The sequence below is a fragment of the Lithobates pipiens genome, unplaced genomic scaffold (assembly GCF_037356315.1).
Source record: "Lithobates pipiens isolate NorthernLeopardFrog02 unplaced genomic scaffold, aLitPip1_a1.2 Scaffold_10, whole genome shotgun sequence".
NCBI classification, from domain to species: Eukaryota; Metazoa; Chordata; class Amphibia; order Anura; family Ranidae; genus Lithobates; species Lithobates pipiens.
This window is the reverse complement of record NW_027507686.1, coordinates 15,593,474-15,619,714: the sequence shown is the minus strand read 5'-3', so window position 1 is coordinate 15,619,714 and position 26,241 is coordinate 15,593,474. Positions and strand designations below refer to the sequence as shown.

The 26,241-nt window shown below is 44.8% G+C and overlaps 1 protein-coding gene across 3 annotated transcripts in view; it reads right to left on the bottom strand.

The window, feature by feature from the left end:
- PHKB (phosphorylase kinase regulatory subunit beta) overlaps nt 1-26,241 on the bottom strand; it is a 339,917-nt gene that overhangs the window by 224,172 nt on the left and 89,504 nt on the right. For all 3 annotated transcript variants that reach the window (XM_077451660.1, XM_077451651.1, XM_077451669.1), the window contains 3 exons: nt 24,695-24,802; nt 15,217-15,297; nt 113-228 (listed from right to left, as the gene is read on the bottom strand). In XM_077451660.1, coding sequence (XP_077307786.1) covers nt 113-228; nt 15,217-15,297; nt 24,695-24,802 — 305 coding nt within the window. The remainder of the gene's footprint in view (nt 1-112; nt 229-15,216; nt 15,298-24,694; nt 24,803-26,241) is intronic.

The window sequence follows — 26,241 nt, the reverse complement described above, 5'->3', positions numbered from 1 at the left end:
TGTGGAGCGTCCATAAAGCCTGCCATAAGGAATAATAGGCAAATCAAATGGGCCTGTGACTTAATTAGCCCATCAGAGTGAAGAAATAATGGAATGAGCTGTGTGCAAATACCTTGAATGTAATTCTGTGCTGCCATTGTTGTACTTGCTGCCTCTCTCCCAGATTCCAAAGTCTGGCACGCGGTACGCTCTCTCTACGCAAAACACCAGGTTCTGGATGAACGATACCTACAACAGAGAGAAGACCGTTATACATGACCGTGTCCATAAAAGACCGGAGCTAGTAGGTAAAAAAAAAAAAAAAAAAAAAAAAAAAGGTAAAGCCACCAAAACCTATCATTTCAGTTTTAGGTAGATAATAACTGGCTTTAACATTTACTTTTATATAAATAGGGGGAACTAATGTGCAAGCCACATGGGGAAATGAGAAATCAACCCAACTCCCTAGGGCAGTGATGGCGAACCTTGGCACCCCAGATGTTTTGGAACTACATTTCCCATGATGCTCCACTACACTGCAGAGTGCATGAGCATCATGGGAAATGTAGTTCCAAAACATCTGGGGTGCCAAGGTTCACCATCACTGCCCTAGGGCAGTGGTCCTCAACTCCTGTCCTCAGGGCCCACTAAAAGGCCAGGTTTTATGTATTACCTTGGGGGAGATGCAGACTAGAATACTGCAATCACTGAGCAGCAAATTATATCACCTGTGATGTATTTCAGTTATCTTGCAAGCCTGGCCTGTTAGTGGGCCCTGAGGACAGGAGTTGATGACCACTGCCCTAGAGAATAAAATGGCGTTTGTTGCAATACTTTCTGTCACACCGTATTTGCGCAGCTGTCTTACAAGCGCACTTTTTTTTTTTATAGAAAAAATACACTTTTTTTGAATTAAAAAACAGTAAAAAGTTAAGCCAATTTTTTTTTTCTATTGTGAAAGATAATGTTACGTCGAGTAAATTGATACCCAACATGTCCCGCTTCAAAATTGTTCCGGCTCGTGGAATGGCGACAAACTTTTACCCTTGAAAATCTCCATAGGCCAGGTTTAAAAATTTCTACTGGTTGCATGTTTTGAGTTACAGAGGAGGTCTAAGGCTAGAATTATTGCTCTCGCTCCAACGACCTCACGTGTGGTTTGAACACAGTTTTCATATGCAGGCGTTACTCACGTATGCGTTCGCTTCTGCGCGCATTAAAAAAAAAATAATAATTTCTTCTCATTTTACCTTTTATTTTGTATTTTTACACTGTTCGTTATAAGAAAAAAATAAAAAATTGTGTCACTTTTATTCCTATTACATGGAATGTAAACATCCATTGTAATAGAAAAAAAAAAAAACATGACAGGACCGCTTAAAATATGAGATGTGGGGTCAAAAAGACCTCAGATCTCATATTTACACTAAAATACAATACAATAAAAAAAAGTTGTAATTTAAATAAAATGAAAAAAAAAAAAAAAAAAAAGTCCCTTTAAGAGCTATGGGCGGAAGTGACGTTTGATGTCGCTTGCGCCCTGCAATGGTATGGAGACGGGTGGGGGCCATCTTCCCCTCACTAGTCTTCATGCCACTGACGTGATAGGATCCGATCGGCCTCCGCCGCTGCCGAGGGCTCCGGTAAGCGGCGGAGGGCACCGAAGTGCAGCAGGAGGGGCCCTCTCCCGTTGCCGATAAAAGTGATCTTGCGCCAAATCTGCCGTAGAGACCACTATTATCTGAAACCGGACCGCCGGCCTGAAAAAGAAGATACCGGGGTTATGGTAGCTAATTGCTGCCATAACAACGATATTCCTCTTCAAAGTTAGGACCTATATATGGGCGTGCGGCGGTTTCGTAAGTGGTTAAAAACATTTACTTTGCTGAACCACTGTAGATCACAATTGCCATTTGCCTCTTTGCAGTCACTTCCTGTTTACATGCACTGCGGTGGTGACTTTGCATGGCATTTCTCAGAGTGGGTCTCTTGGTGGTGACAACAGTGGATCACGCCTGGGTAATCTGCGTCAGCAGTGTCACTTGCAGTTTCCATTTAAAGGGGGTGTGTCAGGGCAGGGTGGCAGTGAAGAAGTACAACTGAGAGACTGGGACTGCATGTTGTCACCCTATAACAGGAAGTGCATGAAGGACCTTCATTTCAGGACAACCAGGTAGTATTTTATTGTCTTACATGAGATTTAAGTAATTGGGTTTACAAATACTTAAAGCCCAACTTAAGGCAAAAAAAAAATATATAATAATTCCCATGCTGTGGGGTGGTGTCTGCACTGCATGTGTCAACTGCTCTTTTTGTGCATGGAGACTGGAAAAATCTTATACTAACCAAATCCTCCGCTCCACCTGCAAACGGCGCTCCCCGTGATGATTCAGTAATGGACTGTTCCTGATGTCCAAAGCAGGTCTATGGGATGTGATGTCACCAATAGTCCACTGCACAAGAGCAGGGGGGGGGGGGGGGGGGGTGGGGGATTGGGGTACAGGAGCCACATGGACCAATTTTGTGCAGGACAGGGAGGATCGGAAGATTAGGATTAGGCAAGTATATTTCCCTTCTCCAGTCCTGTAGACAAAATGAGCAGTTGACCCGTGCAGTGCAGGCACAGCACACTGCATGGAAAAACTTTTATTTTTTTGCCCGGAGTTAGTTTTAAGATCTAAAACATATTAAATGAAAAATACGAACATGTAAATATCTAACTAATGAAGCGTAGTAGAAAAAAAAAATTAGTAAAATACAAAAACTGCAGCTACGAGGGATGCCAACGGGGTGTCGATATCATTAATGCAGACATATGGTCACTGTTGGTTCACCGCATTTGCAGGAAATATTGGAACTGTAAAACAATTGGAGCTTTCATTATGGAGTTATTTGTCACAGTGACACTGTGTATGCAAAGACTCAGCAACAAAAAAACTTTAACATAAAGCAAGAGCGATTCAGAATCACTGGGCCCGAGATAAAGAAAGTGCCGGGAGAGGATAAGAACATGAATACAATTAAATCCTTTACAGAGAGAAAATAATGTAAAAGGGATTGAGGAGTATAAACTGCAGCAGGACTGGGTAATCAAAGTCCAGAGCATAAGGGAAGTCATGATGAAAGGATGAGAGAGATAGGAGGAGAGCAATTTCACTCTCAAGATTCTAAACATCAGAGCTTCATAATGCTCCGAAAATGTGGAAAGATCAAAAGGAAAAAAACAACGTCACCACAAAAAGGCCGGGAGAGCGAGTAAGAGTTCAGTTGTGGCAGTACTACGGGTCCCGGCACATCACGCTGTAAGAAACCCTGCAACCTGCACTGTTATTAATAGTAGCTTTTCATAAAACGCAATTTATTTATTGGCGTATAACACACTTTCACCCTGAAAATTGGGTGCAAAAATTGTATGCATGTTATACGCCGATACTTCAATTTTTGCTGCCTCAGAGGGGACAGGGAGGGGGGCAGGACACGCGGCGTCAGATTACATACAGTGAGAATCTCCTGTTTACTTGGCACCCTCTGTAATAGGAAGTCCCGTCTCCTGGGCCGCCATTGGACCATTGTTCTGTCTATCATAGGAGATTCTCACTGTATGTAATGTCGGCACTCTTTACGCCCCCCCCCCCCCTCCCCTCTAGGCTGCAGATGGGCAACGGTCAGGCTGCTGCCTCGAAGGCAACGGTCAGGCTGCTGCCTCGAAGGCAACGGTCAGGCTGCTGCCTCGAAGGCAACGGTCAGGCTGCTGCCTCGAAGGCAACGGTCAGGCTGCTGCCTCGAAGGCAACGGTCAGGCTGCTGCCTCGAAGGCAACGGTCAGGCTGCTGCCTCGAAGGCAACGGTCAGGCTGCTGCATCGAAGGCAACGGTCAGGCTGCTGCCTCGAAGGCAACGGTCAGGCTGCTGCATCGAAGGCAACGGTCAGGCTGCTGCATCGAAGGCAACGGTCAGGCTGCTGCATCGAAGGCAACGGTCAGGCTGCTGCATCGAAGGCAACGGTCAGGCTGCTGCATCGAAGGCAACGGTCAGGCTGCTGCATCGAAGGCAACGGTCAGGCTGCTGCATCGAAGGCAACGGTCAGGCTGCTGCATCGAAGGCAACGGTCAGGCTGCTGCATCGAAGGCAACGGTCAGGCTGCTGCATCGAAGGCAACGGTCAGGCTGCTGCATCGAAGGCAACGGTCAGGCTGCTGCATCGAAGGCAACGGTCAGGCTGCTGCATCGAAGGCAACGGTCAGGCTGCTGCATCGAAGGCAACGGTCAGGCTGCTGCATCGAAGGCAACGGTCAGGCTGCTGCATCGAAGGCAACGGTCAGGCTGCTGCATCGAAGGCAACGGTGAGGCTGCTGCATTGATGGCAACGGTGAGGCTGCAGAGGGCATTGATGGCACTTGTGAAACTGCTATACGCCAATACTTCAATTTTAGCTGCCTCGGAGGGGACAGGGAGGGGGGGGGGCGGGTTCGAGCGCCAAAAGATTACATATACGATAAATACGGTATATATCTTTTGTGCCCCCCCAAAGAAACATAGCGAAACTAACAGTGGGGCCACATTAAACCAGAACGCGGGCCGCAATTGGCCAATGGTCCCGGACTTTGGACATGCCTGGCATAAACGGAGCAACAAGAAAACGTGTCAAAGGAAGGAAGCCAATGCCTCTGCATTGGGCCTGTGTCAGCCATGGCTGGCGCTTGCATTTTCCTTGAAAGCCGGTGGGGCTACAGTCAGCATTACAGCCAACAGCTCACCTAATCAAAACCCAACCCAGGTTAAGGTTCTCGAAAGTGAATTTAAGCACACTGTAAATATTGAATAATTTATTAATTCCACTAAAGAGCGCTTTCTGCTCAATAAATGCAGAGGAAGAGGGCTTTACATTGAGGACGGCACACGCATAAAATCCATAACGCTATTAAAATAACACGGGGCTCTCCAGGGCAAACTCTATCCGCGAAAATTCTGTTTATAAGTCTGAGGCGCATTTTCGTTTCTGAGCAAACACGCTCTACATAATCAGCTCGCTCCTTAGCGAGTCCTGCGGTCGGAATACGGATTTGGGAACAAGGCAGGAGAAGGCAGTTGCTGTTGAATGATAAGGTGAAAAAAGCTAGACCAATCTCCCGGTAATAGACTGTCTGTCGGCTGCCTAGCGAGGAAATGCATTTCTTAAAAGCATAAGATCGGAAAACCTAGGCTGAAAATGAAATTGTAATCGCTGCTCAATAAAGGCGGAAAAACAAATAGGATTCTTTTTTTTCTTCTTTTGACTGACTTGCATGACAGTTTTTGGAAGAACGCGGAACGCGGCGCAGATAGAACTATTCCGGGGCAAAGTAGGGGAGGGAAAAATGGCTTAAGACTTGTTTGTGTAATGTCTGATCGAATTTCACAATACGTGCCTCGCAAACGCGGCCATTCAATTTAAATCACTGCTAAAGAGACAAGTAGGCAGCAAGTCGCTAGCCAGGAATCATTGGCATGGTTAGAAATTTAGAAAAGACCACTTGCTCTACTATATCTTTACTTCTATATTATTCACAGCAGCCAGATTTCATAGAGCTCCTCGCATGGGCGATGGGTGGCTCAGCTTCCTGAAGCTTGTCCTCCGAAGCTTCCTCCTGCTTCACTTAAGATTCAAAACTGCAAAGCAAAATTTTAAAGTGATTGCTGGCTGTAAGGAACTGCTAAAGCCCCCATACACACCATCAGATTTTCTGCTGATTTTTTTTTCCTTCAGATTTACCAAAACCGTATATTATGAGGTCAAACCTTAGGAGTTTCAATTTGTATGCAATCAGGCAGGCCCTTACACTACATGGTTTTGGTAAATCTGAAGGAACAAAATCAGCAGAAAATCTAATAGTGTGTATGGGGCTTTAGTCCTGTCTGACACCATACATCAGGCTTTAACCACTTCAGCACCCCCCCCCCCCCAAAGGTTTTACCCCCTTCCTGACCAGGCCATTTTTTTGTGATAGGGCACTGCGTTACATAGTTAGTCAGGTTGAAAAAGGACACAAGTCCATCCAGTTCAACCACAAAAAAAATAAAAATAAAAAAAAAACTCCCATAAACCCAATTCTATACCCACAGTTGATCCAGAGGAAGGCGGAAAAAAAACCAGCAGAGCATGATCCAATTTGCTAAAGCAGGGGAAAAAAATATTTCCTGACCCCCTGACCCCCCCCCCCCCCCCGCCCCCAGAGGAAATCAGATTTTCCCCAGATTTTTTTGCTTTAACTGAAAATTGTGCGGTTGTGCGACGCTGTTCACTAAAATAAAATTGATGCCTTTTTTCCCCTACAAATAAAGCTTTCCTTTGGTGGTATTTGATCACCTCTGCTGTTTTTAATTTTTACGCTAAACAAAAAAAACAAAAAACAAATCTTCATCAATTTAGGCCAATGTGTATTCTGCTAAATATTTTTGATAAAACAAAAAATCCCAATAAGCGTATATTGATTGGTTTGCGCAAAAGTTATCGTGCCTACAAATTATGGGATATTTTTACTAGTAATGGTGGCGATTAGCCATTTTTAGTGGGATTTCGACATTGCGGCGGACAAATTGGACACTAATGCCTCCTTTCCACTGAGTGGATCGGTTCGGGTTGGTTCGGCATGCTATTTTTAGTGTTTAGTGTTTCCATTAGGAAAGCGGCCCATACAACCATACCGCACCATTCATGGTCCTGCTTCAGATGTGGGGCCATAGAAAATGGTACGGCACATTTAGGGCGGAGCTACTGGCATCACACAATACATTCCACTGATTGGCGGACAGAAAAAAAAAATCATCAATGCTCACGTCAAAGGCATTTTTTTCTAAAGCCCGTATGGCCCCTGACGGTCTGACTTGCAGTGGAAACACTCACCTGAATAGGCCTGACCATTCTAACCCTTCCATAAGTGTGCGCAGCCTATTGCATTAGGGTGTGCACCCCAAAGCTCAAACACGCATGCATGTGTGTCTACATGTATATGGCCCCCGTACATTAATCTCTTTGCTGGCACGGTGAAAGAGAAGTGCTTAAGTAAATGGGGTAAGATCTCCCTGCCGGCACACAGAATGATAATGCCAATATGCACTAGGCGATTAGGGTGTGCCAAGACCCACCCGGCACACTATGTGCGCACGCCTATGTGCTTGACACATCTGCTTTAAAAGTGGTTCTAAACCTTACTTAAAAAAATAAATAAAAATTAAAATAAGAAACATTTTTGCTTACCTGCTCTGTGTAATGGTTTTGCATAGAGCAGCCCCAGTCCTCTTCTTCTGTGGTCCCCCACCAGCGCTCCAGGCCCCTCCTCTTTGGAGGGTGCCCCCATGGAACCAGTGTGTGCTTGCTTCCGAGTCCTGCTACTGAATCCAGTAACACAGACAGCGGGACTCGGCCCCACCCCCCCAGAGCATTTGATTGACAGCAGCGGGAGCCTATGGCTCCCACTGCTATCAAGCTGCCCAATGAGTAGGGAGACAGCGGCGGGAGCCGCTGGATCGGATTCAGGCAAGTATCTGCAGCACAGGTTTTCCACCTTAATGCAAAGATAAAAATAAAAATAAAAAAATAAAAATAAAAAAACTTCTGACTTTACAACTCCTTTAAGGGGAAGACAGGACACATCCTGCATTAGTTGTGCTTGGGAATATTTTTTCTTGTACTACAAACAGGAAAGCAACGGTTCCCAGTTTTCAGGGAAGAAGAAAGCTTAATGTGGAAGTAAAGGCAAAACCTAACTCTAAACCTACTCCCACCACATTCTAAGCCTAATCTATTTCCATAAAGAAAAGATCGCTATTACTTTGCTATTTTGAAGCGGCTCCAGTCTGGTCTCCAGCAGCACCCTCTATGTTCAGGAGAAAGCTGACAATGGCAGGGCTTCTGATTTTGGCTGCCTCTCCTACGCCGCTGCTGACAGCTCAGCATTAGAGCGGACAGAACTGACAGCTAAATAGGCAAGTATAGCGATATTTTCTTTACAGGGCTGAATAGATTAAGTTTAGAATGTGGGTGGGGGTAGGTTTACAGTTGGTGAAATAAATCTCCAATGGGGTGCCAACTGAAATAAAATCTGTAATTGGAATAAATTCTAAAATAAATATTATCCGAAGGTGATTACGGATATCCTCTATTCCATATATGTATTAATTTGTCTATCTCAATAATTAGCTAGTCTATTAAAACTCTGATAGTTACTGTTGAGAGCACAATAAGGTTAGCTATGAAAACAAACGCACTGCTTAGTAAAACAATGTCTTATTTATGTCCCAAGAAAATGCTAAACATGAAAACACTAAAGGAAAATATTACAAAGCATATAATACAAGAACATCAAAGATACTTCTCAAGGCAGTTCCCCTAGACACGGTCTCATCAGCTTGGCTCACGATGATGGTAACAGAGAACCATCCGGCAAGAGCCAAGAGTGAAAAAACACACAAATTCCCTCCTGTGTGCACTTTTTAAACTTCATCCATACACCAGTCCACACCCAAGTCCATTGCCTGCCCATTTAGGTTTCTAATGAATGAAAGTAGTTCCGGCCAGTCTGTCTCAATATATTATATTACTGTCCATCCTGCTGTATTGGCCTCTAGGGGCAGCATTGTCCATGTATCATGTCTATGTATCCTGGGTCAATACAGTGTCTGTTGATAAATGTCTTGCTACAAAGATCAAATTATCAATCATTTTGTCAGCTATGGCCCTTTTGAAGCTTGCTTGCAGAGGGGCAATCAAGGATTTCCATGTTATCACACCAGTTGATCAGGAGCCAAGCTTTTGTTCAGCCTTGATGGGGGCCTGAACTCTGAATATTCTGATATGCTACAAATCTTTGATGTGCATTTGACTTGTTGCATTTCAAATTGGTTATATCAACCAGAAAAACTCCAGAACCATGATATTAAACCATGTTGCCTTCCAACAGTTAGGTTTTGCCTTTACTTCCACTTTAACTCTAGAATGCTTTCTGGATTCATTTCATGCCTTCATCTTAACCACTTTCCTACCGGGAACTTTCACCCCCTTCCTGCCCAGACCAATTTTCAGCTTTCAGAGCTGTCACACTTGGAATGACAAATGCGCAGTCATGCAACATTGTAGGAAAAAAAAGGAAAAAACTGCGCTATGATAAAAATATTATACTAATCGTCCACAATGGAACTTTGATCAGCTGCGGCTTGACTGTATTACATAATTACAGAAAAAAAAAAAACACATGAAAAATTGAGTAAGCTAAATCATAAACCCACATAAAATTCAATGAAGTAGAAAACAGACACAATTTCAATAATAATGTGCAAAATTAGGCCTATTACCCCCAGTCCTAAAGAATAAGGATTATAGGATAATTGATCACAGTGAACAACGAAGAAAGAAAAAACAAAAAAATATATAAAAACAAAATAGTGAACACCCAATGTGCAATTATATAGACATTTAAATTCCAACAGAGTCCAATATAGATGAAATCGTCAAATCTTCTACTGTGTAGCAAGTGCTTGATCCACCACCATACAGCCAAAATTACTCCTTAGCAGAATTTCATGACCCCTGCTACAGAGGGCCACCAACAGCATGTAACAAAAGATATCTCCCACTTCAGAAGGGTCTCAGCTGTTCTCCTCCCTCCACCGATATCATGACCAGGTTGTCAAACAAGTATCTTTAGTTATCTCCCATATATTAGGTCATATGTGCCAATTCCATGCAAAAGAGATGAAGCTCCAATAGTGTAAAACCTTTTAATATAACTCAAATATAAAAACAAAAATGCACTTACAAGGCACAAAGGAAAGATCAGCCTTAAGTCCGATGCGCCGGCCGGACACAAACGGAAAAACTCGTCGTTCCTGGGTACAATTCATTCATAAGGGGTGACGTCAGCGCATCGCTCATCCCTACGCGTTTCGCCAAAAATTGCATCACCCGCGGGGGGAGGGGGATTTGCAGTTGCCGGTGGACATTGCGGCCGCCAGGCACGTACACCGGCGGACATTGCAGCTGCCGGAATTGCGCACTGGCTTCCAAGTGACGTGACGCTCACGCGCCCCCTAGACGGCCGGGAAGCCCAGGACATCATATGATGCCCGATCAGGATGGGAGATCCCTCCTGCGGACGTCATTTGACAACAGCCGGGATGTGAAGCGGTTAATTTTCGAAAGATTTTAAAAGTCACTGAAAGGTAACTAGAGAACTGGGACACAGTGCAAAGATTCACTTAAAGAGGGATTCCACCAAAATAAAAAATTATTAAAAGCCAGCAGCTATAAATACTACAGCTGCTGACTTTTAATAAATGGACACTCACCTGTCCCAGGTTCCAGCGATGCCGGCAGCCGAGGCCGATCGATCGCTCGGCCCTCGGCTGCTGTCGCCACCATTCTAGGTGAGGGAATCAGGAAGTGAAGCGAATCGGCTTCACTTCCCGGTTCCCTACTGCGCATGCGCGAGCCGCGCCACACAATAGGAAATCTCCGCGCTGTCACTGGGACCCGTGTGTGTCCCAGCAGACAGCGCGGCAGGGCAGGAAATGGCGTAGACTCCCACGGGAGTCTATGCCCGGAAGTGGGTGAAAATACCTGTCTTTGACAGGTATCTCCACCCCCCTCCCCCATGAAAGGTGTCAATTGTGACACCGGAGGGGGGGAGGGATCCGATCAGCGGAGGTTCCACTTTAGGGTGGAATCCCGCTTTAAATACATTAAAAGATGACAGTGTAATTAATAACCTTCAAGTGAACATCTCAGCTACAATGCGGACGGTTAGCGTGAGCGGAGCTGCCATTGTTCAGTCTGGCTTAGAACTGCTTTGCGTTTATTCCCGATACATTAAAGAACGCTCTGTGTGGCCTAAAGCCGCAGGCAACAAACAACATATGTCCTAATCTACAAGCATTACCGGGTTTCTGAAAATTTTCTTCACAAATCAGTAGGATTTCTCTCGGCTTGGAAATAAAAATTAATTACCAGCTCTAATCTCTGAATTCTGCATCACTATGGAGACACATTAGACTCCTTTATGTGCGGGTGATGCTGCAAACTTATAACAAACTTGGAAAACAAAGACACATGAAACTCCTATTTAGTGCTACTGTAGAGACCAAGACTGAAAATATACAGCGGGAGAAAAAAAAAAAAAAAAAGCCAGGAACAGCCTCCATGTAAAATTGATATTACAAGACAAAGCTTCCTGCCGTCACCGGGGACGAGCACGTTTTGTAAGATAATTGCCCAGCCAAAATGACTCCTGAGATAAATTAGTAAAACTATAAAAGGGGACTTGAATAATTTAATTCATAAATACAATAAAAAGTCCTTGCATGGGGATTTTAAAGGGAACGTATACTGTATTTTCGATTGAGAACATATTTCGAGTTATTATTGTAACTTTTATTGAAGTAGGACTATGGCCACCTATTAAACAAATAAATGGTGCTGCATGGTGCATCTATATTTATAGTTTTCACTTAGTCCCCCTATCCAACACAGACCTTCTAATTTCACAAGTGAAGCCCTCCACCTTATTATTACGCAGCACCTTGTGAAGCCATTTGCCATGTGCTCTGTTTAACACAAGATTACACGTTGCACCCAGACAAAGCTCTGTCTAGAGGCGAAACATGCTGGGTGGAAAGACTTTTGAATTTCTTTTCTTGTTCTTCACTTCCTATGGTGGCACACAGAGAAGAGGAGGAGCCAGGTGCGCCGCCGATGGCCCCCCGAGATGAAGAGGAGGAGCCAGGCGCGCCGCTGATGGCCCCGAGATGAAGAGGAGGAGCCTGGCGCGGCGCCGATGGCCCCGAGATGAAGAGGAGGAGCCAGGTGCGCCGCCAATGGACCAGAGAAGAAGAGGAGGAGCCAGGTGCGCCGCCAATGGACCCGAGAAGAAGAGGAGGAGCCAGGTGCGCCGCCGATGGACCCGAGAAGAAGAGGAGGAGCCAGGTGCGCCGCCGATGGACCCGAGAAGAAGAGGAGGAGCCAGGTGCGCCGCCGATGGACCCGAGAAGAGGAGGAGCCAGGTGCGCCGCCGATGGACCCGAGAAGAGGAGGAGCCAGGTGCGCCGCCGATGGACCCGAGAAGAGGAGGAGCCAGGTGCGCCGCCGAGGGACCCGAGAAGAAGAGGAGGAGCCAGGTGCGCCGCCGATGGACCCGAGAAGAAGAGGAGGAGCCAGGTGCGCCGCCGATGGACTTGAGAAGAGGAGGAGCCAGGTGCGCCGCCGATGAACCCGAGAAGAAGAGGAGGAGCCAGGTGCACTGCTGACGGACCCGAGAAGATTAAAGCATTACTTATACTTACCTGCTCTCGTTTTGCACAGAGCAGCCCCTAACCTCCTCTTCTTGGGTCCCTCACCACCAGCAGATCCTTATAGGGGGCGATCATGCATGCTCGCTCCAAAGCCCTGCTCCTGCATTAGATATATAAAAATCTGAATAATGCAGTACATATATTGTTAGAAGCCAACATGTCCAATGTCATATTTCTAGATTTTCTACACATCTGTGTCCTATTCCCCAAATCAGCCAGGCTGCAATGGTTTTAAAGGGTAAGGATATTCTCACTCTCTGTAGGACTGACATATAGCCGCCAAGTTAGAATGTAGCCAATTAAGCCTAACTCTGCATGACAATACTGGCTCTGTTCTGTCTATGAGAGTTCCTGATTAAAGTGGTTGTAAACCCTTACAAAGCACTTTGACCTACAGGTAAGCCTAGATTAACCACTTGAGACCCGCGCTATAGCCGAATGACGGCTACAGCGCGGACCTCCTTTGCCGGGAGTACGTCTATTGACGTCGTCCCGTGCACGAGCGGCCTGCGCGCCCCCCTGAGGGGCACGCGCGGCACGCTCTGTGATCGGTGAGTCTATGAGACTCGTCTGATCACCGATCCGAGCAAGGGGTCGATCCCGACCCCTTATCACGTGATCGGCTGTCAGCCAATGACAGCTGATCATGTGATACAACGGAGCCGGTAATCGGCTATTATTCCTCCTCGTGCTGACAGCGCGAGGAGAAAAAAAAAGAGCCGATCACCGGCGGCCGTGATCGGGACATCAGTCCCGACATCAGTCCCGATCACGGCCAGCCCTGCCAGTGCCCACCTGCCCCCTGCCAGTGCCACCTCAATAAAAAGTAAGTGCCCCCGTCAGTGCCCATAGTGCCACCCAGCAGTGCCCACAATCTGCCTCAACAAAGGTGCTGCACCCCAGTGCCACATATCCGTGCCCATCAGTGTCATCTACCGGTGCCCATCAGTGCCGCCCATCAGTCCCATCTATCAGTGCCCCTTAGTGCCACCCATCCGTGCCATCTTATCTGTGCCCATCTTTGCCCAGTGCCGCCTTAACTATGCCTATCAGTGCCCACCAGTGCAGCCTATCAGTGCCCACCAGTGCAGCCTATCAGTGCCCACCAGTGCAGCCTATCAGTGCCCACCAGTGCAGCCTATCAGTGCCACCTCATCAGCGCACTTCAATGAAGGAGAAAAATGACCTGTTTGCAAAATTTTATAACAAACTATTAAACATGATTTTTTTTTTTGCATCTTTTTTTGTTTGTTTAGCAAAAAATAAAACTCCCAGCTGTAACTAAATACCACCAAAAGAAAGCTCTATTTGTGTGAAAAACATGATAAAAATGTCATTTGGGTACAGTGTTGTATGACCGCGCAATTGTCATTCAAAGTGCATCAGCGCTGAAAGCTGAAAATTGGTCTGGGCAGGAGGGGGGTTTAAGTGCCCAGTAAGCAAGTGGTTAAAGCTTATCTGTAGGTCCAAGAAATATCTCCTAAACCTACACGGTTTAGGAGATATTTGCCAAAAGACAGGCACCGCTGGCTACGGCACACTGAGCGCACCGCTGTTAATGGCGATGTGCCGCAAGTGGCGCTCCCGAGTGTCGAATGACAGCGCCAGAGCAGCGAGACTCACGAAGAAGATGGAGGCTCCGTACACAAGGGGACATCGGTGACTTCGCTGGCTCCTGTGTCAAGTGACACATAATGCAAATATATAACAAAATCAAGATCGGCGCTGTCCCCACCTATATAGTTCAATTTAGGTGCATCTTTGTAATTAGTATGTTCAATCTACTCCGGGTGTTGCAGCTCTTCCAAAAGTCCTCTGGGTGGCAGACAGATCTATGACGTACAAAGCAAGAGAGTGAACACCAGGGCTGGTGTGCGCTCTCTCTTGCTTTATACTTCAAGTGACACATAATGGACTACTGTGCGATGCATAGTAGTCCATTATGCTTTACCTTTGCAGGGAATCAAAGAGGAAGTAAACCCATCAGGGCTTACTTCCTCTTTAACTGCTCTGCAAGCAATCTTCAAAGAGAGCATGACTGGCAAGATAATTGATGAGTTTAGCTACAGAAGATCAAATATCAAGATATCTATGAAGATTTGACTCAGGTCGGACAGTGGCGATTCATGGACAAAATTTCTCAGCTAAGCACACCCTCCTACCTGCATACCAGACTAAGGGCAGATAGATTCCAGGATCTAAATAATACATTATGGGTGCTCAACCTGGGTGCCCAACCTGTGGCCCTCCAGCTGTTGAAGAACTACAATTCCCATCATGCCTCTGATTTTGGGAGTCAAGCTTGTATTGGTCATCGGTTTGCAATGCCTCATGGGAGTTAAAGTTCTGCAACAGCTAGAGGACCGCAGGTTGAGCACCCATGTGCTACATGAATCATCTGCCCTTATTCAAGATGGCCACTGCCAGAAATGCTAGGGGAGTGGTTTTTCAAGGTAATTTCTCAACAAAATAAAGCATGGAGACGTGGATGGATGGGGGAATTTGCTTTGAAAGTTAAAAATTCATTCAATAATGTTTTTGGTTTGTGGGGTTCAGATACAGTGAAGATCAGCTTTAAAGGCATGGGGACCCCATACAGAGAAAGGCATTTATTTTTCAAGGCAAAGGTTGGATTGTTCTACAGTACAAATAAAATGTTTAAAATTTATAACACAGTCATAGAAACCATTAAAAAAATCATAAAGTTCTCAGAATCCAGCAGTCTTTTCTTCTAAAATTTCTCCTCTGCAAGCTCACCACCCGGCTATCTCTTAATTATACATCAGAGCCTTTACACAAATGGCCTGATGCTTATTGACTGCATACAAGAAATATAATTAAGCGGCATAGTGATGCAGGGAAAGAATTAATTAAAAAACTCATTGATCAAGTATAATGGAATTGGTGAAGACTGGGTACCTCGTCTGTATTGTAAATGATCTGCAGTCCGGAGGATATCATTTCCACCAAATATAGCAAGAAGAGAGACACCGCATTTATCTGGAAAAAAGCAAAAAAAGGTCATGGTTAATTAATGTTCATGTTTTGTCTGCTGACCTTTACACATCTCCCCAAACGGCGGGATGAGCTAGCCACCACTGCTAACCTGCAATTGTTTTTGAATTCTGTTTCCCTAAAACACTGAAAGAACAAAATGTTAAATGCTTAAAAGAGAACCCATTTGCCGCATTTATTCAGGTAAGAACAAGCAACAACTGTACACTGCTATGATGTCCTGAAGGATACTACGGGTCCCCTGAAACCCCAGAGGTTCTGCAGTGTAACCTGCAATCAGCTTATGTGGTCACTGAATATGGTCCACCCCCCCTTCCTGCCCCTTGTGCCCTAAAACTGGCCCTTGGGTGGACATAGAGGAGTGCCTGGTATAAAAGTTCTTATTAATGGAGTCTACTGGAAATGTTTATTGAAAATATTGGATAAACTATGGAGTAAGTCTTCCTTCCAGGGGGTGCAAATCCCCAATGAAGGTGCAATGTAGGTGGATCCAGTTATGGTCTTGGGTTACTACCTTTATGATGGCAACAAAGAGGACACTCAGCAGAAGACTTTTAGGTAGGTATAGAGGAGTGCCCGGTATAAAATTTCATGTTAATCGAGAGTGCACTGGAAATGTTTATTGAAGATATTGGATAAACTATGGAGTTAGTCTTTCTTCCAAGGGGGTGAATCCCCAATGAAGGTGCAATGTAGTTGGACCCAGTTATGGTCTTGGGTTGCTACCTTTAAGAGGACACTCAGCAGAAGACTTTTAGGTAGGTATAGAGGAGCGCCCGGTATAAAAGTTAATGTTAAAGTGGTTGCAAACCCTCCCCCACAACTTTGTCCCATGTAAATCAGCATAAAAAAACCCTAAATGAACACTGCTTGTAGATATCTCCTTACTTGCTTAGTATTGTTGTAATCCTTGTTGTTCTGTAGAATGAAGTCACTGAGCATGCCCAGATCTCCCCTGATTTACGGCACACTCTCTATATGCTTATCTATCTGTTATCAGGACTTCCTACGGCACAACACTGAACTCTGCTAATCACTCAGAGCTTCCTCCTACACACCATGTGACCTCACATACAGTCTAAACTTGGCCATTACTTCAGTCTTATCAGCTGAAGCTGATAAGTCTGACAAAGGCAAACATTAGACGATGGCAGAAGTAAATACTATGAAATAAACAAGTAAGCCATGAACAGGGTTGCCAAAGAAACGTTGTATTGAGAAAGAGGCTTGGTTAACAGTACAGAAAGTGCTCAATGTAAGGGCGGAAATGCACTCCACTGTGGACTCAGAAAACAATACTTAAGATGGCGCTGCCTAACCCCTGGGAACAAGTTTTTTAAAGTTTCTTTAAACAGTAAGTAATATGCGATTTGGGCTGGATTACAGTGGCTGATAATTACTTTTTATAATGGACTAAATGAAAAGAAGCATCAGAGTGAGAGAGTTTACTTCCTCTTTAATCGAGAGTGTACTGGAAATGTTTATTGAAGATATTGGATACACTATGGAGTAAGTCTTCCTTCCAAAGGGGTGAATGCCCAAAAGAAAACTGTGACTTCACAGATCTATATTAGAACCAATACTAAGCTTCCCACATTGCATAACAACTTGCCAGCAGTTGCTAAGCAACAAGGTCATTGTTTTGCAAGTCCAAACCCATTAAAGTTTTAACCTGTGTTGAGCTTCTAACTAACCTCATTCTACGTGGTTATAATTACATTCATTATTTCAGCCCAGAGGAAGGGGGGGCATTTCTCCTGAAACGTGTTGGTTTTATCTGTTATCTTCAATAATACATCTTTCAAATTAACTCTTGAATGATTTGAACTTTTATACTCAGTGCTTCTCTATACCTACCTAAAAGCCTTCTGTTGAGTGTCTTCTTTGTGGCTATCAGAGAAGTAGCACCACAAGATCATAACTGGGTCCACCTACTTTAAACTTTAACTTGGTGGGGGGGGTGGGTAGTTCCTACCCCTTTCCACCCCATTTCTCCCCAGAAGAAAGACCTACTGCACAGTGTATTCACCAATACCAAGCCTTCTTTTCATTGGTCCAGCCCCATCTCTCTCACACACACACACACAGCTACTACTGGCCCAGCATTGTGATGACGGCCTCAGAAACCAAAAATAAAGTGAAACGTGGCAAAAGAGGGCAGGCCACAGGCAGTGACCACTAAAGTTGGTCTCGGATGCCCTACAGAACATATAGGGTGCTTTCTAGAGGGCATCAAGCAGGAGCCTGGGGGTATTTTAAAGTGGTTGTAAAGGCTGAAGGTTTTTTTTTTTTAAAACTTCTTGCATCCTTATACCCCGTACACACGATCGGACTTTCCGACAACAAAACCGTGGATTTTTGTTTTGAAGTTTGTTGACTCCAACTTATCTTGTATACACACGGTCACACGAATGGCGAACAATTATGAAAGTGGGAACGTGGTGACGTACAAGACATAAGACGAGCCGCGAAAAAAAAGGAAGTTCAGTAGCCAGTGCGGCTCCTTCTGCTTGATTCCGAGCATGCGTTAACTTTTGTGCGACGAGACTTAATAAGTGGTTCCCAGGCACGTCAGAATCTTGCTGGAGATGTGGAGGTGATGGCGGTGATATGTTACATATATGGTGGAGCTGCCCGAGCCTTAAAGGGTTCTGGGACGGGATCTGCTCGCAGATTCGCGCCATCACAGAGACGGGCATTGACCTTACACCTGAATGCTACTTACTCCACATCTCCAACTACTCGTTAAGCAAATACAAAAAATCAATGGTGCGCCACTTGCTAAATGCCGCTAAGGCGATCATTCCCAGACATTGGAAGTCCACGCGCCCTCCCTCTTTGAGGGAGTGGCTGTCAGAGGTGGATTCCCTGTATAAAATGGAAGAAACGGTGGCGATGGCTGCCGAACGGACTGACAAATTTCACAGACTGTGGAGACCTTGGTTTACCTTCAAATACTCCGATGCTTTTGCGAAACTTCAAAATGGTTGAATCCCTAAATAGCTATGTACATGTCTGTTTAGTAGTTAGATGGTCTCATGTGAATTAAGCTAAGCCCTACATTTCAGTTCTCAACTAATTCACATCTTGAATTGGGGTTACGTGCCGGTTATAATGTAACATTTCTGTTGCCGTTCTGAAGCCAGCTAGTGTACTCAAGACAAGTTATAGACAGGTTCTCGCTTTTCCTGTTCCGCACCTCCCCCAGTGCGGGGTGCTCACCACCTTTCCTTCTACCCCCCAACCCTTCTTTCTTTTCTCCCCCTTCTTTATAGACACTTAAAATTCACCCCCACCATTTGCAAGTATCTTAATATATGGCCCATCGGGGGTTTATGGTCAACTACCTCATCAGATTCCGCATTTACAGAGGTCCTGATTTATGTTGGGAGGGGGTCCCCCCCTTTCTCGGGCCTCCCCTCCATGCTGCTTAATGTTACCGAAATATAAGGTACTCTGTAACGGTATCTAGGACTGAACGATATGATATGCTGTGCATTGTGGGTTTGACCCCACGACTGTTCCTTAGTTTTTATTGTACTATATTGTGATGTCAAATGCTTCAATAAACTTTTATTGGTTAAAAAAAAAAAAAAAAAAAAAAAAAAAAAGGTGAAAAGCAGAGGTGATTGCCACCAAAAAAATCTTTTTTTTTTTTTTTTCTCCCACAAAAGGACAACATTTTATTTTGATACAATGCCGCACTACCGTGCAAGTTACATACATAATCAAAAAACAAACATCCAACACTTCCCAGAAACTTGACCTGCTAAGGTAGATAACAATAAAAAAAAAAGAAAACACCACATTTCCAGCCACAGGAGACATGTGGAAGCAGTGGTCTTTCTGCAGAGATCCAACACGGGCTCTCCAATCAGCAGGTAAGATGCACTTTTCTGATTGCACAGCTATAGGTCTAGTTCAGCAGAGGCAAGGCTTTTATAGGGACAGAGCATACATAAAAGACATTTCAGTTAAAGTATTGGGCATGTTGTACTGTCTAAGGTGCCTCAAACCTTTTATTAAAAGAAAGAAAAGGTGTCTCTTTCAGGAAGCTGAGAGTCTCGCGGAGCCAACTATTAACTTTTCTTTAGAAACACAAATTAGACTTCAGGTAATTCTTTCAAATCACTTATGGCAAACGGCTGCCTATTTATCTACATGACGGCATTATTGGCAAGAAAAGAACAGGAAGGATTTGAATAATGGCTTAAACAATAGGCCGGGTATCTGGGGACACGGCGGTCTTCTCTCGGCTGTGACAATAGATGGGCTACCTGCTGAGGAACGTAGACCGTGGACAGAAACCTAGAGCTCCATTGAAAGACCTGCTTTAATGCGCTCCTAACACATTTCTGTGGGCTGGTTAACGAGTTGGCTCCTATCGATGGCAAACATTGTTTAACGTAGAAGTGGTTGGAGCGCAGACGTTAATTGTAATGCACTCGAGTAATGGGAGGTGCGAAATCACAATGGAGAGAAGAATTTATACTGGAGCATTTCAAAAGAAAAAAAAAAAATAAAAAAAAGGATTTCATTCAACCATGGCTTGTTTTGTTCCTAACAAAAGCAGGCATACGTTTGTGCTTTTTTCTTAGGGCCCATTCACACCTATCTGATACTTTGCAGTGTGTTGACACATGTTGGGTTGAAGCAGAACATTCATTTGTATGTGTTGCCAACTCATTTAACAGACTGAAAATAGGATACAGCGGGGGAAAATTATTATTTGATCCCCTACAGATTTTGTAAGTTTGCCCACTTACAGAGAAAATGGAGTACCGATACTTTTTTTTTTATTTGCACTAATATATAATTGTTCATAAACGAGCTTTTGGGGTGTGACCCCTTACAAATCCCCCTACAAATCAATAGTATGGAAATGGTAATAAAGCTATCAGCACTTACAGAGAAATGAAGGGTCTATCATTTTTATCACAGGTGTGTTTTACATAATAGAGACAGAATACCAACCAAAAATCTAGAAAAAAAATCCATGGTACAGATGTTATGAATTCAGTTGCAGTTCAGCGAGTAAATTATTTATTTGATCCCCAAACAAAACATGACTTTGTACTTGGTGGAGAAAGCCTCGTTGGCAAGCAGAGTCAAGACGATTGTTGTAGTTGGTGACCAGGTTTGCAGACACCTCAGGAGGGATTTTGGCCCACTCTTACTTAGAGATCTTCTCTAAATTCTTAAAGAGGAAGTAAACCCTGATGAGTTTACTTCCTCTTTCATTCCCTGCAAAGGTAAAGCATAATGGACTACTATGCATCGCATTGCATCGCATAGTAGTCCATTATGTGTCACTTACCTGACACAGGAGCCAGCGAAGTCGCCGCTGTCCCCTGTAGTCCGGCGCATCCATCTTCTTGGTGGGGTCTCGCAGCTCCGCCGCTGTCATTCGGCGAAGCCGCAATGACGTCACTCCCGCGCATGCGCATGGGAGCCGACACGCGCGGCAGCTCCGTCGTTGAGAATGCCACGCTCAGTGCGCCTGTGCGCCGCTGTCTACAGCGGATGCGCCGTAGACAGCAGTGCCTGTTTTCGGGCAAATATCTCCTAAACCATGTAGGTTTAGGAGATATTTCTTGGACCTACAGGTAAGCCTTAATCTAGGCTTACCTGTAGGTCAAAGTGGTTTGTAAGGGTTTACAACCACTTTAAAGGTTTCTTGGCAACTTGAAGTTTCAGCTCTCTCCATACATTTTCTATCTCTCCATACATTTTCTATAGGATTAAGGTCTCAAGACTGACAGGGCCACTCCATGAACTTAATGTGCTTCTTCTTGAGCCTCTCCTTTGTTGCCTTGATGATATGTTTTGGGCGATTGTCAAGCTAGAAGACCCATCTATGACCCATTTTCAATGTTCTGGCTGAGGGAAGAAGGTTCTCATCCAAGATCTTACAAAACATGGCCACATACATTGGCCTCTTCAATGTAGCAAAGTTGGTCTATACCTTTAGCAGAGAAACAGCCCCAAAGCATAATGTTTTCACCTCCATGATTGACTGTAGGGATGGTGTTCTTAGGGTCAAAGTCAGCATTTTACTTCCTCCAAACACAGCAAGACGAGTTAATTCCAAAGAGCGCAATTTTGGTCTGACCACAGCACCTTCTCCCAATCCTTCTCTGAATCATTTAGATGTTAACTGGCAAACTTCAGACGGCCTGTACATGTGACTTCTTGAGGAGGAGGACCGTGCGGGCGCTGCAGGATTTCAATCCATGGCGGCGTATTGTGTTACCAATGGTTTGTTTGCGGACTGTGGTCCCAACTGCCTTGAGATCATTCACAAGCTCCTCACGTGTAGTTCTGGGCTGATCTCTCACTTTTCTCATCATCAGCCTCACCCCATGAGGTGACGTCTCCTTGTCTACTCCTTCCCAAGCTTCTTGATGATGGTCTTTTAGCCCATTCCAGCCTTGTGAAGACCTACGATCTTGTCCCTGACGTCCTTTGACAGCTCTTTGATGGTGAAGTTTGAATGGAAGGAAGATTCTGTGGACAGGTGTCTTTTATACACATAATGAGATGTCGTTAGGAGCACCTCCTTAAAATTGACAGGACTAATCTGTGTACCACATGAGCACCTACTGTAGCCAGTCTGTGGGAGCCAGAATTATTGTTGGTTGGTAGGGGATCAAATACTTATTTTACTCACTGAACTGCAACTCAACGCATAACATTTGTCGGTTTTTTTTCTGAATTTTTGGTTGATATTCTGTCTCTATCAGTTAAAATGTACCAATAAAAAGAATTATAGACCCTTCATTTCTTTGTAGGTGGGCAAACTTACAAAATCTGCAGGGGATCAATAAAATATTTTACCCACTGTATAGACCATTTGTTAATGGTGATGTTGTGGGTTGCAGTACATTGTGATACAAATGTGTTCCCTCAGTGTTCTGGGATGCCACTGAAAATCCCATGCATGGTGGGTTACCACAACACACAGCTCTAAAATGGGCCAATCACAAACCTGTTTTAAACAAACTGCATTCAAACCAGGCATGATTCTGTGATAGACATTGCTGCATTGGCTCGGGAATACTTTGAACAATCACGGTGTCAACACAGTTTGCCATGCCAATTAAGGCCCCTTTCACACTGGGGCGGTTTTTAGGCGTTACAGCGCTAAAAATAGCGTCTGTGTAGCGCCTGAAAAAAACAGCACCTTTCACTCCAGTGTGAAAGCCGGAGGGCTTTCACACTGGAGCAGTGCGCTAGCAGGACAGTGAAAAAAGTCCTGCTAGCCGCATCTTTGGAGCGGTGAATGGAGCAGTGTATTCACCGCTCCTAAACCTCTCCTACCCATTTAAATCAATGGGGCAGCACGGCTATACCGCCGGCAAAGCGCCGCTGCATCGGCGCTTTGCGGGCTGTTTTAACCCTTTTCGGCCGCTAGCGGGGGTTAAAACCGCCCTGCTAGCAGCCATAGACCACCGCTAAAAATAGCGGCACTTTACCACCCACGCCCACACCGCCCCAGTGTGAAAGGGGCCTTAAAATACAAAGGAAAAGCTCTATCATGCAAAGAAGAAGCCATATCTGAACATGATCCAGAAACGCCACCATCTTCTCTGGGCCAAAGCTCATTCAAAATAGTCTGTAACAACGTGATAATCTGTTCTGTGGTCGGACTAAACGAAATCTGGAATCTTTTTTGGCAACCATGGGCAATGCATCCTCCAGTCTAAAGATGGGGAGGGACCTTCTGACTTGACTTCTGACTCGGACCTTCTGACTAGAGCTCACTTCAAAAACAGCCATGAAAAGTCAACGTGTTTCGGCCATCAGGTCTTAGTCATGACGGCTGAAACGCATTGGATTTTTATGACTGTTCTTCACTGTGACTAAAAAGGAAGCATATATTTTAGCTAACTTTCTTTGGCACCAGCCATTTTCCTGAGTCGCTTGCAAATAATGGAACTATGGGAATACAACAAAAATAGCAAACAGGAGCATTCTGCAGATCGCTGTATGCATAATTGTGATCGAAGGGCGATGGTATCTGATGATGTACAGTTCCCTGAAGTATTCACACCCCTTGAAATTTTCCACATTTTGTCATGTTACAACCAAAAACGTAAATGTATTTTATTGGGATTTTGTGATATAGACCAACACAAAGTGGAACATTATTGTGAAGTGGAAAGAAAATGATAAATGGTTTTTCAAAATTTTTACAAATAAATATGTGAAAAGTGTGGGGGGTACATTTGTATTCAGACCTCTTTCCACTAACTAATATCTAGTGGAACCAATTGCCTTCAGAAGTCACCTAATTCGTAGAGTCCACTTGTGTGTAATTTAATCTCAGTATAAATTCAACTGTTCTGTGAAGTCCTCAGAAGTTTGTTAGAGGACCTTATGCCTCGTTTCCACTGAGCGGATCAGTTCGGTTCTGTAAGGCGCGCCATTTTTAGTGTTTCCATTATGAAAGCGGCCCATACAACCGAACCACACTGCACCATTCAGGGCCCTGCTTCAGACGTGGGGCCATAGAAAATGGTATGGTACTGTTAGGGTGGAGCTACTGGCATCACACAATACATTCCACTGATTAGTGGACAGAAAAAAAAAAAACATCAATGCTCACGTCAAAGGCATTTTTTCGAAACCCCGTATGGCCCCTGGTGGTCTGCAGTGGAAACGCTCACCTGAATAGACCGCACCATTCGAACTGTTGCAAACTGTACCGACCCGAACCGTGTGCACGTGTCTCAATCCAGAACACTAAGGGGCTTATTTACTAAAGGCAAAACCACCTTGCACTGAAAGTGCAATTGGAAGTGCAGTAGCTCTAAATCTAAGGGGTAGATCTGAAATGAGGGGAAGCTCTGCTGATTTTATCACCCAATCGTGCAAGCTAAAATTCTGTTTTTTTTATTTTCCTTGTATGTCCCCCTCGGATCTACAGCGACTTCACTTTCAAGTGCACTTGCAGTGCAAAGTGGATTTCCCTTTAGTAAATAACCCCCTAAGTGTAATTTCTGGCTGCTGCCTTTTTCCTTTGCCATCAGCATAAAATTACTTCTGACAAGTTTTCCTGGACACCAAGAGATAAAAGGGTGACAGGGGAGGGACCTCCAGCAGATTGACAGCCTCAGCTCTGTTCCTGTGTGCTGTGTGAAAGGGGGTGTGTCCCGTCTCTCCAATCAGCTCTCAGACCTCTCCTCAGTAAGCTCTGCAGAGTGGAACTACAGCTCTGGGTCAATGCTTAAGCGCCAGAACTTCTTGCCCCCTTTGGCAGTCCCTTCCCTGGATGCAAAGTTTATAAATGGCATAGCAGTGGCCCTTTTGCTATGGGTAAGGAAACTGATCTACCTTCATAATACATATTTTGCAGGGATCAAAAGATCAAATATCTTACCTGGATATGGCCATAATCCTGATACGATCGGATTTCGTCACCGGTGTCAACATGGAAGATAGAATGAAGACATTTCAGTGGGCTCGGATCTTGTTTAAACTGTTCCACCTAGGAGAGAAATCAGTCACAGTGTCACTAGGAAAACAAAGAAAGAGGATAGTAGTTGGCCTGGGAAAATTAAATGAAGATGGGAGATATAATAGAGGTTTTTTTTTTCTGTGGCTGACCACCATGTTATAGAGTGCGAAGGGTAAGAACTGCCTATTTTGATACGTATCCCATTTGATTATTTTTATACAGTAATTTATATGGCACCAACAGTCTGCACAGTGCTTTACAACATGAATGCAGACAGTACAGTTACAACACAATTCAATACAGGAGGAATCAGAGGGCCCTGATCATTAGAGCTTGCAATCTAAAAAGGAAAAGTCAAGTCATTAGGGCTGCAACTAACGATTATTTTCATAATCGATTAATCGGCCCATAATTTTTTCGATGAATCAGATAAAATCATAATAAAAAAAAATTAATATGCCATTTTCCCTTTATTTAAAAGTAATAATGAAAAAACTGAGTGTTACACCCAGACTGCATAATAAAACACCAATGACGGCGCACCATTCCTCCTGGGTACGCCAATGACGGCGCACCATTCCTCCTGGGTACGCCAATGACGGCGCACCATTCCTCCTGGGTACGCCAATGACGGCGCACCATTCCTCCTGGGTACGCCAATGACGGCGCACCATTCCTCCTGGGTACGCCAATGACGGCGCACCATTCCTCCTGGGTACGCCAATGACGGCGCACCATTCCTCCTGGGTACACCAATGACGGCGCACCATTCCTCCTGGGTACACCAATGATGGGGGTACTATTCCTCCTGGGTACACCACCGATTGGGTACCATTCCTCCTGGGTACACCAATGATGGGGGTACTATTCCTTCTGGGTACACCAATGATGGGGGTACTATTCCTTCTGGGTACACCAATGATGGGGGTACTATTCCTCCTGGGAACACCAATGATGGGGGTACTATTCCTCCTGGGAACATCAATGATGGGGTACTATTTCTACTGGAAAGACCAATGAGGGGGTACTATTCCCCCCAGAAACTCCAATGATGGGGCACCATTCCTCTCGGGAACAGCAATGATGGGGCACTATTTCCCTCCCCAGAACACCAATGGGGCACTATTCTCCCCCCCCCCACCTCCTCCCAGGAAAACCAATGGGACACCATCTCCCCCCCACCCCCTAGGAAAACCAATGTTGGGGCACTATTACACCCATTCCCCTGGAACACCATTGATGCCCGGGTCCCCCCCACCCAGCGAATACTTAGGAGTTACTTAGGAGGATCATTGACTTGTCATAAAAAAATAATATACTGAGTTTCCTTTTTTTGACAGCTGTTGGCTTGAGCAGAGAACTCTGCATAGAATCGGGAAAATGTTTTTTTAAGATTGTGAGGAGGAAAGAATCACTATCTCGATAATTAATTGTCCAGCTCTAAAATAAAAACTGATAAACTCATCAGC